This window comes from Falco biarmicus, chromosome 4 (genome assembly GCF_023638135.1).
Source record: "Falco biarmicus isolate bFalBia1 chromosome 4, bFalBia1.pri, whole genome shotgun sequence".
Classification (NCBI taxonomy): Eukaryota; Metazoa; Chordata; class Aves; order Falconiformes; family Falconidae; genus Falco; species Falco biarmicus.
The window spans coordinates 37,963,958-37,977,962 of record NC_079291.1 but is presented as its reverse complement, the minus strand read 5'-3'; the positions used below and the strand labels follow the sequence as shown (position 1 = coordinate 37,977,962).

Below are 14,005 nucleotides of genomic sequence, written 5' to 3'. Positions count from 1 at the left end.
CTTCAGTGTGGAAGTCCCTGTCCCTTGAGTATTTTAATCAAACTCTGCATGAAATGACAGATTTGTAGGGTGTATGACCAAAGGAAACACTAAGTACTGTAAATGGAAGTGTTAAGATTACTTTCTTAAAAAATTATAAACTTTGTAAATTACTTTTTTTTTTTTCTGTTTCTAACAGGTTCTTTGATGAGCGTGCCAAGCTCTCAAGTTAGAATACAAATCTGTAAGTGTGTTGTTAGCTTTTATAATACAGAACTCCCAAGAAAACTACTTTCAGGTAAAGCACAGTATTTTCAAGTGTGGCAAGAAATCGAGTGTTTATGATCCCAGCAACTTTGAAATGGCTCTTTTAATTAGCTGTGGATTAATTTTTCTTTATAACTATAGTTACCATATCTCATATATTAAATATAGAGCATTAGCTAGTATGCAATTAAAGTTTTTGCAGGAATATGTACTCAAAACCCGAAATTAGTTCATCAATGTACAAGGAATTAATTATTACCTTTATGGGATCTGGAAAATGTGAAGTGGTTACAAGTTCTCTGAGACATGGATAATGGAAGAAGAAAGAGTGGTTAGGATCAGAACATAAGGGAAAGGTTATTTTCAACTTTGTATATGTAGCCTGCAGAGAAGCAGCTCTGGTTTCACTTGTGTTGCTTGTGAGGGATAGATCTGAGCCCATCTAAATTTGATTGAATTCATATTATATGGACACATTTAAATGTAGGCTTTGAATAAATTGTGTGACTTGTCTCTGCAGAAAGAGGCTGATGATGCATTCATATGAGCTCAGGCGTGATCCTCTGGTATTACAGATAGGCACGCAAACTGTCATCGGAATCGACTACTATTTATTCCTTTGACCCTTATGATAGTGCCAGAGGCTGTTATCAGGCAAAGTCAGTCATGGATCTTCTCCTAGAGGGGCACAGGATCACATGCTGTGAGACAGCGCTAGATTTATAGGGAGCCATGCTATAGATGAACATTGTCACAGTGTGGATCCAGAGGGCAGGTGAGGGAGCATGCTGAATGTCAGTGTGCTCCTTTGCAGTGTTCCGACAGCATGGCACTAGTTCCTGTGCCCTCTTGCTAGTTTTCATTTATTTTAGGAGGCCTAAAGAACCTGCAGCTGCAACAGCCCTCACAAGATTCTAGAAATATGAAAATGTATAAATTTGGGTTTACCTTACAAACAAGACTCAAATCCTGCAAGCAGCTATGTGTGCATTTAGTTGTATATATGTAAAGAATTCCATCAAGATAAGTGAATGTTAAATATCAAGAGATTTTATTCTTCTCCAGATTTAGAAAATAAAGTGTTATCTCAAAAATGAATGAAGTATTTTAGTCTGGGTTTTTTAGTCAAATTCTTCATCTCTAAGCAAATATGTAAATCTTGCCAAAGTTTGATCCTGTAGAGTTCTCTTACCTGTAAAGTAATACCCTTAGAGCCTATCAGAGTTTTTGCTTAGTTAAAACTTGTTTCACCACATGCATTATCTGCATTTATCAATCCTACATTTCATGTAATTTGATATATATATTTTTAAGCTATTTAAGATAAACTTTGCTTTCATGAGTTAGCATATATAAATATAAATTTATTTTCTCAGTGCTTCCCCTTCCCCCGTAATTCAGTAATGAAGTATGGATTTGCTTATGCATGGACAAAACTAAGAACAGGAACACATTAGAAAGTCAAGCTTAGAAATCTAAGGTTGGATTCACATATTTTCCGTAATACAGTAATAAAGGCATAAATTCTCTAGTAATTAGGCTGCAGAAGATAACTAGGACCTGCACCAACAACTTACTGCATGAACTGAAGAAGTTTTTTCACCTTTCTGTAACCTTGCTGGTTCTTTCATTCTGTAAATTCTAGGAAGCAATTAATTTGTTTATATAGCATTTTAGTCTCTCTGAGGGTAAGACTGTTGGATATGCTTTAGGCACTATTAATACTCAGATATAAGAAAAGCCATCTCTTATTTATTGGATTGGTTTTTCAATTGGTTTTAGGACTAAGGAAATATGATACTCGGTTCTCAATCCTTTCTTGAGAAAGGGTGAATATTTTGTGAAGTAATGAAAATTCTGAATATTTACTGCATTATGACTGAAGCTATCGTATGTGCAGGTTACCAGCCAACAAGTGCAAACTACAAAATTCAGATGGCTGAATTAGGAGGATTAGCAGAAGCTCTAGTTTTGTCTCTAGCATTAGTTGAAAATCAACTTACCGAAAAGTTGTGGGTACTTAAAGCTCTCCAGCATCTCTCCAGATCTGGTTAGTACAAACTATTCTTTCAACTGTCTCAATACCTCTGATCTTAGATCACTTGTTCTCTGAAGATGCCTAAAACAATTACTGACCTACAGGTAATTAATTATTCAGATTTTCATAATTTCAGGAGTAAACTGCAGACTTATGATGAAGGCCCAAGCAGCCCGCATACTCTGTTTGTACCTAAATGGTGTTGATCCCTCAGGACAGCTGGTGTTCCATTCCTCAGAAATTCTATGGAACCTGTTAGAAAACACCTCAAAAGAAGAAGTTGTTAATCAGCTCAGTAGCTTGGAATGTGTACAGTAAGTACAGAGAAACATTTTATGGAGACATCTAAAGCGTTGCTATTGTGTAGCATTTTGTTTGAAATGAATTGAGAGAAAATACAGATGGAGAATGGTGGTGTCTCATTACGTCCTCATTAAGGTTTCAGTGTTAACACATCTGATTCTCCAGAATGGAAGCAGTACTTGATCAGACCTTACAGCCAAGCAGCCTATGATTTAGACCCCTCAGGCATCTCTTCCAGCAAGTTAGATAGCACTGTGGCCTGTGAGATGCCTGGAAATTGTATATGATCCAAGAGGTGCCTGCTGGGTAGCTTTCAAACTCAGTGGCCAGGATCCATCTAAAAGCACATCCAGTCAACTTCAAAACTATTTCATTGTCAAGCCTCTCTATATTTCATGAATACAGTGATCCGCTACCAGTTGTTTCTGCTACAGGGTAAGAGGGAGTTCAAAGTGCTCTGCTGCATAATGCAGGAGGTATAGGCCTATCTATTCCTTTGTATGATGAAGTTATTTACACCATTTTCAAGCTCATGTTAGGCCCAGTAGTCCAGTATTACTGCACTGTTGAAATGCTGATATTATAAAATCAGTAGGAAACTATGCTATGTTATACAAAGCTTAGTTCTAGATCCTTTGCTGGTGCAAGTGACACTGGTTTAACCATTTAGGGTTAGACCATTTCTTCTCAATAATAATTCAAAAATATCGAGTTCCATGCATGAGTAAATACTATATCTTTCTATTAATTAATTACATCACATACAGTGGAAGGTGCAATTTGTAATAACATACACTTTGCATCTATGCTTAAATTTGGTGTCTGGAGGTACACGTAAGAATCCATTTCATAATAAAGTCTTACGTTATTTCTCTTGCAGTTAAACCCTAAGGCTTTGAAAAGGATAGTGTTGAATAAGGATTCATATACCTAGAGCTGTTTAAAATTAGAATATGAAAAGAAAAGATAAAACACATTTCACTTTCTTTTAAGTGCTTTGAAAGAAGTATTTGTAGATCTTCTCATGCATGGTTTCCGGCATTACGATCGCCAGCTACGGAATGACCTCTTGGTGGTTGCCACATTACTAGCTGAAAATCCTGAAGCATCTATGATTGTAAGTATTTATAGTTATATTCCAGAGACTAATAACTTCTCCTTTGATATTATATACTCAGTATTTTTTGCCCATTAGGGTCTAGTATTTGTTCTATTCTGACTCCAGTGCTTCCTTTTTCTTAGATTTGCTGAGCAAGAAACCATTTCTCTTTCTGCAATTCCCCTTCGCTCAAAGAGACTCCAAATCTGTAGGTCATTATTCTGGAGTACTAGCATCAACCTTACTTAATACTTTAAAAACTACACCAACGCTATTCATGTGCAAAAGTTAATGCTAACTCTTGTATACTTGTGCAGATTCTCAGATGTGCTATTCTGTTATAAGGAGTTTTGCACTAAATCTCTTCTGCTGTTTGAGGATGTAGGAGTACGGGCTATATTCAGATGGCTCAAATTCAACTGAAATATCTGTGCCTTATAACCAGGCACAAGAAGGATCCTCCAAAAGTCATCTCAGAACCCCTAAATAAAAAGCTGAGAAAATAATTACTTAGATCCAGTTAATAAGAGACACATAAGACTAGGTCACATAAATGTAGTCCAGAATGCACTATCATGACTTGCCTAAAAAGCAGATGACTCATTCTTCTGTAATATTCCAGAATTTTTATGAGGAAACTAGAGAGAAGTTAACTTTTAATAGATGTTAATGTTCTTTTATTGTTTTGTTTTACGGTTTAGAACATCATTTAAAGTTGTGACACACATACTGAAAAATTAAGCAACCAAATTCCTGTAGATCTATTGGCCATTCAGGAATGGATTACTTCAGGGAATTAATTTCTCAACTTGAGTAGAAGTTTCCCAATTGGCTGCATTACTAAATAAATTTTATAGTCTGCAATGAAGATTACAGTTTTTTCATTCAAGCTTTCCATTTTGTCACTAACGATTATGAAATGTCTGTTATACTATTGCAGCAACATACTTGATGTCTAAAACATTCAAATTGTTTATTTGGCTGTATAAACAGGGCAGTTTTTTCCTACAAGATAAGCTTTTAATTCCTTATACTCCTTATACTACAAGGAAGAAAAATTGTTTCAATGAAGAAAAATGAAAATGTTTTAATTTACATTCTGTGTTCTCAGCCTCCCTAGATATTTTACAAGGTATAAATATCAAGTAGACAAAAACATTAACATTACCATTGAATCCTGCCTTGTAGGTAATACCAGAGAAATTTTCATCTGAGTGTTCTCTTTTTGTCTTAATATACTACCCAAGCAACTTCAGAAAACTCAGTCTTGTATTTAACATAATTCAGAAAACAGCATAGGAATCTGAGCCTTTGAAAAGGGAAATCATCTTCTCACTACAAGTAAACTGGAAAATATATGTCAAGTAAAGCTTATGTTGATATTAATTACTATTATTTCTGTGTTAAAACAAAACTGTATGTTTGGTAATTGCTGACTGGTTTCCATCTGAATTTTCATTCATCAGCAAGGAAAATAATAAGTTATAACATTGGTTTTTATTTAACCACTTTGCAATGAGTTTGTACAGAGAATATAGATACTATAGAGACAAAAGCTAATAGGCAATATAGTTGTGTACTCCAGTATTTTCTTTAAAATTACTTTTGCAATATTTTCCCGATTGTTAAAATCATTTGGGTTTATGCTAACTTCCAGATCTAGGCCAAGCAAATCAGATCAGAGCTTGTTGGGGATGCATCTAAAAAGCTGTTGCAAAACTAATAGAACTGTTTGATTCTGCTGGAGTGTCTGTGTAGTGTTCTGTGAGCTCTGCTCCTGTTGAGAGCTCGTGAAAAGCTCTGTGGTGGCTTTGCTGGAGTACTGAGGCCAAGTTAATGTATTTTGTTGCTCAAGAAGAGCACTGTGCTGGTAACCACGGCTTCTAATCACCTCAGAAACAAAGCCTCTAGTGTGCTGCATAGACACCCGCTGGTCTCAGTCCTATCCACAGTTACATTAGACATAACTTCCTTCTGTTAGCTCTCCAGGAGCTGTAAATTACAAGATTTTATTTTCTGAATTGTTAATATGTAATATTTCTAAATGCGTGTTGCTCATACATGCAGTTTTCTTGTGCTTATTTGTAAATGCACTAAAGTTCAACATAAGTGCTTTAGTACGCACAGCTGAAGGCATAAAATTTTAGGGTTTTTGTGATAACTGACAACCCTGATGTCTAAACTTACACGTGCACAAACAAATTTTAAAAAACACAACTCTTTTAACAGTACTGAGAACAGAGTTTTCATGTGTGGCAGATTATAGTAGTGAATACCTGTGTTTGGGACTTCCCCATGCAAGTTCAGGCTTGTACTGAATGAGACGTGTATTTAACTAATTGTACCCTTAGGACTGTAGTTAGTATTGTACAATGGTCAAATGGTTGATCTCTTCTTTGATAAAATTCTGTTTATTCTGCCATACATTAAACTCTGTGTTCTGAAGAAAAAAGCAAAAATAGAATTCAATCTTAAGTTGTAATTTTGCTGCAATTTAATTTATTTATGTTTTTTGAATACCTATTAGGAAAGTGGATTTGCAGAGCTCTTAATAGCACTTGCAACATTTACTGAAGGTAAGAGATTTCATACTGCATAATTACACTGTTTTGACTTTTCATGATGATTTTTTTGTAACTTGTCTACAATTTCCTCCATAGTTAAAATTCCCAATCCCTTGGTAAAAGCTGTTAAACTTACCTACTCTTATGAGGACTTTGAGCTGAAGAAGTTACTATTTAATATAATAAGAGTCCTTTCTAAAGACCCATGTGCTGTACAGGTAAGTTTTAACAGAACAGAAGATACAACAAGCCGGGGAAAAAAATAAGGGGGGTTGGGAGCAGGGCAGAAGTCAGAAGAATCACAGGAATATTATTTAGCTGTCCATCTGGCATAGTCCAATAGACAGCTCCAAATCAATAATTCATACATAACTTTAGACCAAGTTCTGCTGTTTGAAAGCAGCATACAGTTTCTATTTTAGAAAAGTTACAAACCTAGACCATGCTAGGAAAATTACCTGTCAAGTGATTGCAAAGCATTACTGAAATACATGTGAAAAACATAATAAAGTTTAACACATCACAGTCCGTGGGAATGCTACAGGATATAAACAGTTTATCTGTACTGGCAGTACATGCATCACATACTTTCTCAATAAAAAATAATTTTCATAGTGTAACAGGTAAGATTGAGTCATTGCTTTAGATTTTTCTTATTTGCATGTGAAACCTGTAAGATGTCTCTCTTTCTCTTTTGTCTTGACTGCAGCTTCTCAGTGAAAGTGATGTGATGCCAGCTTTGCTTTATTATGTAAAACCAAACCAAAAGCCTGGATTTCATGACTGGTCTGCTGCCCAGTATGAAGAATTACAGCTTCATGCAATTGCTATTTTAGCTTCAGTGGCTCCCTTGTTAGTAGATAAATATTTGTCCTGCCAAGCGAATACCCTTCTCCTTGTGTTTCTAGAATGGTGTATAGGCCAAGGTCAGTAGGTGCTCATGGCTGTCATACACAGTAACCTCAAAACACAACTCAACTGAACTTATTCTTTGACAAGAGGGAAAAATGTAAAACTCATGAAGTTAGAATGATTCTTTGGCAATAGGTCACTTGGGAAAGTAATCTTTCATAAAGAAAGGACCATAGTATTTTTCCTACTGAAAGCTAAGCTGGTGCCCCATTCCCTGGGTACCACTGTATTGCTACTCCTTCAGTTGTGTGGGCTGCCACACATCTCTACTGCCCATGTTTTAAGCTAGTCAGATACTCTTGTTGTGGCAACAAGTCCATCCAGTAATTCCTGTCATGAGGCAGGATGCATTAACTCAAACTTAGAGCTGTAAACAGTAAGGCAGCTTCCAGATTAAAGCTGGTTTGTGACCATCAGCTAAAAGTATGGGCTAAGTAAAAAGATAACTAACTGTAATCAGTTTCATGGACTGGTTTTGTGGGAGTGGATAGTTTTCACCATGACACTGGTATGTTTTCCTAGGAAGAATTTTTCATTTGGGTCTAATGGAGATAAAAAGATTGCTATAACTGTCATGTTAGAGAAGATATTTCACATTTTGGAGACTGCTTATTAACCTAGTAAGATTAAAAAAAAATTAATAATTTTAAATGTTCACTAAAACCATACCTTTCTTATGAATGTAAAAAGTATAGCCCTACACAGGCTTAGTACTAGATGTTTTTAAACAAGAAGGCTTTCTGACATTAAGGGATATATTTTGTTTGTTTGTTTCTTTTCAGCTTACACTGATAAGCTTTTTTTCTTTTGCCTTCCCCCAAGCATATTATTATTCTGAATTTACGCTGTCTGCCAAAAAAAAAAAAAATACTCATTGTGATTGCTCCACAGATCGTTTCCTTGGTCAAGGTAACAGTTTCCATGGAACAGGTGGTCGTGGCAACAAACTTGCACAAATGCGCTACAGCTTGAGAGTGCTGAGATCTGTTGTGTCCCTTTATGATGATGCTGTGAACGTTAATTTGTGTGACCAGGGAGCAATTAGCCAGCTACTGGGTAAAGCACAATTTGTATTGCTCTACTTAAATTAGTGCATTTCTGTTGACACTAGGAATGTTAGTGCTTTCTTGTGTGCTGTGGTTTTAGTGTGTTACTTCTTTGCTGAAAAACTAAAAACCCTCACTTAATCCAAGATGTATTTGATTTGATTTTGAATTTTGTTACACTGTAACACACGAAGTTGAACAAACTAAGTAAAACAGACAGCTGTAAAAGCTTAGGTGTTTAATTTCAGAGTGAAAGCTGCCCCTTTTCCCTTTATTGTACTTCCTTTGTTACATTGTACATTTATGGTAGCCTGTGGGAACTCCAGCCATGAGTCTTGTTCTACCTGTCTGGTACAGTGTCACTTTCCACAGCCCGTCTTTAGAGTAGAAGAAAATTAAAACCAATGTACTTTTATATGAATAATATTATGAAGAATAAAAGCAGAATAAAACTGCTGAACCACTGCACCTGCAATTTTAGAGCATTTGTTTGTTCAGTAACATATACCTACTGTTACATTTGTTTTTACGTTGCAATACACACTGTGTTCTTTTCTTACAATAATAAAAAGTTTCCAGTACTCTGTCAGACTCATGCTGGAAGAGACAAAATAGGTAAGATCCTTTGGAATTCAAAGAGTATGTTGTATCAGGAAGCCTAGAAATAGAAGCTGTAATACCCTCAGCTGAAAATTGAACTCCAGTGAAAACTCTGTGGAAACTTACAGATTTTAGTGAAAGCAAAATTAACGCTATACCTTACGTATCAGATTCAAGTAACTTTTCTTACTTTGGGGGAGTTCTGTGTCTGAATGTCATCTTTCACATAGTGGTTCCAAGGCCAATTTTCTCAGCAGTGGTGGTATTTTATGTCTCCCATGTTTCCACTGCCAGTACAGATGTTTGTGAGGCTGTACAGCAGGGCAAATCAGTAAGTTTGTAGCCTTTTTCTAAGAGTTGCTTAATTCAGATCAGTTCCCTGAATTCATTGCACTGGCACAATACAAGGAGTAGCACAGAGACTGAACAAGGAAGAAGTCCGTGCAAGCTGCTATCAACAGCTCTGTCACCAAAAGTAAAGTCCATGAAGCCACAGCATCAGTGGTGCATTTCAGCAAGCTATTACAAAACAGAGGAGATAAAACTGAACAGCATAAGTTGATTTCTTTAAAAAACCCTTGGTGTAAATTTGATATTATTTCTTTTAAATGAACAGCTGTAATAGAATTCTGACTTGTGTATAGGATATTAACATGTATAAAACATATTCGTTTATAGATATCCTAAAGTATGCAGCAAACAAATCTAAAGAGAAAGAAGATGCCATTCTACTGGAAATCCAAGCTGATATATTATTTCTTTTGTCTGCTCTCTGTGAAAATGATCTCCACAGAAAGGTATGTATCTTTCTACCTCATACTGTGCAGAAAATATCAAAATATGATATATTTTCATTTAAAGGATATTGCTTCTCTTTAATTATTCAAAAGCAGATGTGAACTGTAATTCATCACTAGCAAATCAGGTCTGATAACGGGTTTTGGTGGCAGTGACAGTTAGAATGCATAATCACTCAGAAATCCACTAGGAAGTGTCTCACCTATTTCACTGCTAATTTACGTGGTTTTGAAGTGAATATATGAAAGTGTGCTAACAAATGAGATTAGCAGTTTGGAAAAACTGAAAATCTCTTTTTCTTATGTATATCATAAGGAATATATTCTGCTCTAATTTATTACAAAATAAATATTTAAAGTTTTCAATTTCTTTTGTATTTTTAATGTAGTTATTTAGTAAATATCATTTAAGAAACATATTGCTTTAATTAACGTTTCAACAGGAACTCTTCAGCTATGAAGGAGTGAATATACTGATCACATTCATTCAGATGGATTCAAAGAAGTTACACAGTGAATTAGGCCACAATTGTCTCCTCCTCAGTGCACTCGACTGCTTGTGGTTAGTAAAGTATTTTAGCAGCAGTAACTTAAAAATGTCAAATCTGGTATTTTTTAGGTCTGCAGTGCTATGGCTTTTCTCTGTACATGTAGGCCTTTCTTCTATTTTTAATGTATAAAAATCTTTCATACAATTTGACTAATTAAAAATGGTACAAAATAAATGGAAAATTCTGTATGTGTTCTCTTCTAAATAAGGGTTCAGGATGACAACCTAACTCCCCACACAAAGTGACCTCCTGACATGGAAAGTTACCTAAGACTCTCTGAGAGGTGTATGGTTAGGGTCTGTAAATAACTTTAGAGAAGTAAACAGAAGGCAAGAATAGACCAATATTAGCTAAAAACTGTGTAAGCATAAGAAGTGCTTATAAACTGGCTAAATTGGGCTAGAAATATTTTAATGATTGCTATCAGAGAATGCCAATACATAGGAAGATAACCAAAAGTTAATTGGTTTTAAGGCAGAGGTTGATAAATACATTGGAAGCCAAATGATATGTTTGTCTGGGAGAAAAGACTGATGCAGAAGATCCCTTCAGTTGCTGTTTTAATGACCATAAGTGAGGAAGTAAGAGAAGGAAGCAATAGCAACATGAATGCTAGTTTTATGATCATTTTAAACTGGAAGTAAACAGTGTTGCCAAAAAAAGTTTTGCTCGTCTCACCCCCATGATTCACTCACAGCCCTGCAATAAGCCAGATCAGGGACATGATCCAGCTAAATTTTAGCCTCTTCTACTGAGTTAGTTTTAGCTCAAATCCATATTCTAATCCAATTCATTGTGAACCTGCCAAATTTGTTGGGCTGCTACAAGGAAGGTGTGCCACCTGCAAGAGAAGGAAGAGCAGTCAAGTAAGGTATATTGAGTTATACATCGTAAATGAAAAGGCATGTGAAGCATGGTTTTTCTATTCCCCTACATACCGTCAAGGTTTGAAGTGTATTGCATACCAAATATATTTATGCAATTCAATAAAAAAAAAAATGAGATGCTTGTAGAATGTTCTAAAGCATAAAAATGTTTCTACACAGTCAAATTGTTTCCCTTTAAGGTCCTGTGTCATTGGATGTTACACTGCAGAGAATTATTTTCTTGAAAAACAAGGCATTTTTCTCCTTCTGGATTTGTTGGCAGTAGGTATTGTTATTTTTCTTGTTACAGAATGAAAGAGTAGTGAAACAACATGGAAAACTGGATTACTTTTGTTACCGTATCTCCTAAGATTATTATAATACTAAGAAAAAGATCAGTGTATGTAATTCCCTGAGGTATGAAAGTAATCACATACCAGGATATGTGCTCAGAAATGATTGGACAGATTTTCCGTGCATCTTTTTTTAAAAATAAATACTTGACAGAGGAAGTTTTAAATTTACAAAAAATATACTCTTTTTAAAAGAAAACTCAACCTATGATCTTATGTTGGATGACATCTCTGTTTACAAAAGCACTTTAGTTCTTTCTTCATATTGAAGTTAGTAAGAGCAGAATTAGTATACACTTCAAGATATAAGTTTTATTTAAAAGTTTTGATGTTTAAAGCTACTTCGTACACGTGTTTTGTATGTATAGCTACTTCTGTGGGTCTTGGACGTAGAATTGGCACAGGCATTTCACCTGTCAAAATAAGCATGCATCTTCCCTCTTTCATCCCCTCCTCATTCTCACTGGCCGTACTGCCAGCTTCTGACGCCCTTCACTGCAGCGCAAGGCTGCAGATCCTTCCCTACTCATAGCTGCTGCTAAAAGATCTGGCCATAAAACAGAACAGGTGCTGCGTGGTACCGCTCAGCCACTGCCTTCAGAGTCTGTTTCTTAAAAAAATAAGTCTTTGGTAGTATTATATTCTCCAGCATGTGATGAGCCTCGAGGCATGTATACAAAACCTAGTATGTAATTCTACACACAGGTATGTGTGTCTTACACGATCCTACACTCATTTCCCTCATGTTCTTTGATTTATGGAACTTTGCATGGTAGGATTCCAAAAACTTGAAAGATTTACAAGTTTATACACCAGTTTTGTGCAAATAATTGTGATGAAAAGCTTGCAGTTACCTGATTATGTATTATGCAATTTCTCTATCTTTTTTGAAGGTAGATATCACTGTGTTTTGAACAGTTTAAAACATTTTTTTCTTTTCCTTTTACCAAGTTAAAGCAAAAGAACCTGTGCAATGTAATTCTTGGAATCTTGGTTGAATTTTGTGACAACCCTAAAACCACTTTGCACATCAGTACCTGGCGAGGGGCGAAAGATCAAACAGCAGCTAACCTTCTAATACAGTTGTGGAGACAGGAAGAGTCGGATCTAGGAGTCAAACATGATCGATATGGAAGGATTGTTGGTAAATTTTATGATGCATGTGAAACTGTGAGTAGTTCTACTGAATAAGTAAAGCAAAGGCAGTATTTGCTTTTGTAGTCTGAATCCTGATGAAAGTAAATTGCAATGTTTATAGCTTTATGCTGTATTTCTTACCAAGCCCGAAACACCTCTCTGTTTCGTCTGGAGTCAGGCCGCTAGATGGCATTTTCTGCATCAGCTGGGAATGAACCAGGCAATGAACAGAGCCATGGCTAGTATCCTGAACAGCTTTCCTAATGCTAGACAGTTAGAACTACGTAATTTCTTACTCAAAAGGCATCGTGTTTTGTTATATGTTGTAAAAAGATGTAAGGTGAGCGCTATGTTCTTGCAAATCTTTAGTTATGATAATTAATATTTCCTGGCCCAAATTATGTTCAAATTCCTGGCCAAACTATCAGAGTGATTGACATAGCATCCACAAAGTAAGATGGAACTGTTGTGTTTTGGAGGAAGCATCACAGAAAAGAATATGTCCATAGCTGCCTGCTAAAGACCCTCATATTTCATTACATAGATAGCATTTCCTCCAAGTTTAATAGCTTTGGGAACATACTACCTCTTCATTCTTGTACTCTGGCTTTGTGTTTTGAAATTATTAGACATGAAGAGACCTATTGCTAGCAGCTTCCAGAAACAGCAAGAGGTCATTCCGATGCCTGCCAACTGTCCCAGCTTTGCCATCGTGGAAATTTCAGAAAACATACGGGCAAAACTTTATTCATTATTGTGCAAGCTAGGTAAGACAAGTGAATTGCCTTGTTAGTGTCATATTTGAACTGAACTGAACTTGTTCACTGGCAATCAATAAAGCCACTATAAAAGAAGAAAAAAAAGATCAAAGGAAACTTTGAGATGCATCATCAACACTGTTACTAATAGATACTTGCTCATCCTGTTCTTAAAAGTCCGTACTGATGGGGATTTCAAGACTTCCTCAGTACTTGGCTGCCTCTACCATTAGGAAGAGTTTTCCTAGAATTAAACCTCAAATTTGCTTGACATTTTCTGTGACTTGTTTTCCCACACACAATATCTCTTTCACATATTGTAACACTTCTACACTTAATTTTATTTCCCTAGATTAAGAAAGACATTACTCACTGATCTCATTTTCTAGTGTAACCTCTGATTATTCTAGTAGGTTTTTTGAGTCTTTCCAATTGATTCACATTCTTCTTGATCTGTAGAGTCTCAAAACTGAACACAGTGCTTCAGCAGAAACCTCACTGCCAAACAGAGCTATGTTACTTATCTTGTAAATAAACATTCTGACATTAATATAACAATTAATCTATTCATAATGGCATGATGTTGTTTGGTCATTTGACTTAGGATCTTGTCCAGTCACCTGCCATCCTGGGATTTATACAAGTGACTCTTCCTACATTTAGTTTTTTTATTTATCCTTACTGAATTAAATTCTGTGTGTTTAGATAATTTTTCAAACTGGCAAGATTAATTTG

The 14,005-nt window shown here is 35.7% G+C and overlaps 1 protein-coding gene across 1 annotated transcript in view; it reads left to right on the top strand.

Moving 5' to 3' along the window:
- LOC130147969 (GTP-binding protein 10-like) overlaps positions 1–14,005 on the top strand; it is a 66,538-nt gene that overhangs the window by 6,360 nt on the left and 46,173 nt on the right. The window contains exons 6-18 of the mRNA XM_056335961.1: positions 179–277; positions 2,147–2,296; positions 2,421–2,598; positions 3,581–3,704; positions 6,214–6,262; positions 6,347–6,468; positions 6,960–7,176; positions 8,054–8,218; positions 9,487–9,605; positions 10,049–10,167; positions 11,223–11,304; positions 12,327–12,519; positions 13,142–13,279. Coding sequence (XP_056191936.1) covers positions 179–277; positions 2,147–2,296; positions 2,421–2,598; positions 3,581–3,704; positions 6,214–6,262; positions 6,347–6,468; positions 6,960–7,176; positions 8,054–8,218; positions 9,487–9,605; positions 10,049–10,167; positions 11,223–11,304; positions 12,327–12,519; positions 13,142–13,279 — 1,755 coding nt within the window. The remainder of the gene's footprint in view (positions 1–178; positions 278–2,146; positions 2,297–2,420; positions 2,599–3,580; positions 3,705–6,213; positions 6,263–6,346; positions 6,469–6,959; positions 7,177–8,053; positions 8,219–9,486; positions 9,606–10,048; positions 10,168–11,222; positions 11,305–12,326; positions 12,520–13,141; positions 13,280–14,005) is intronic.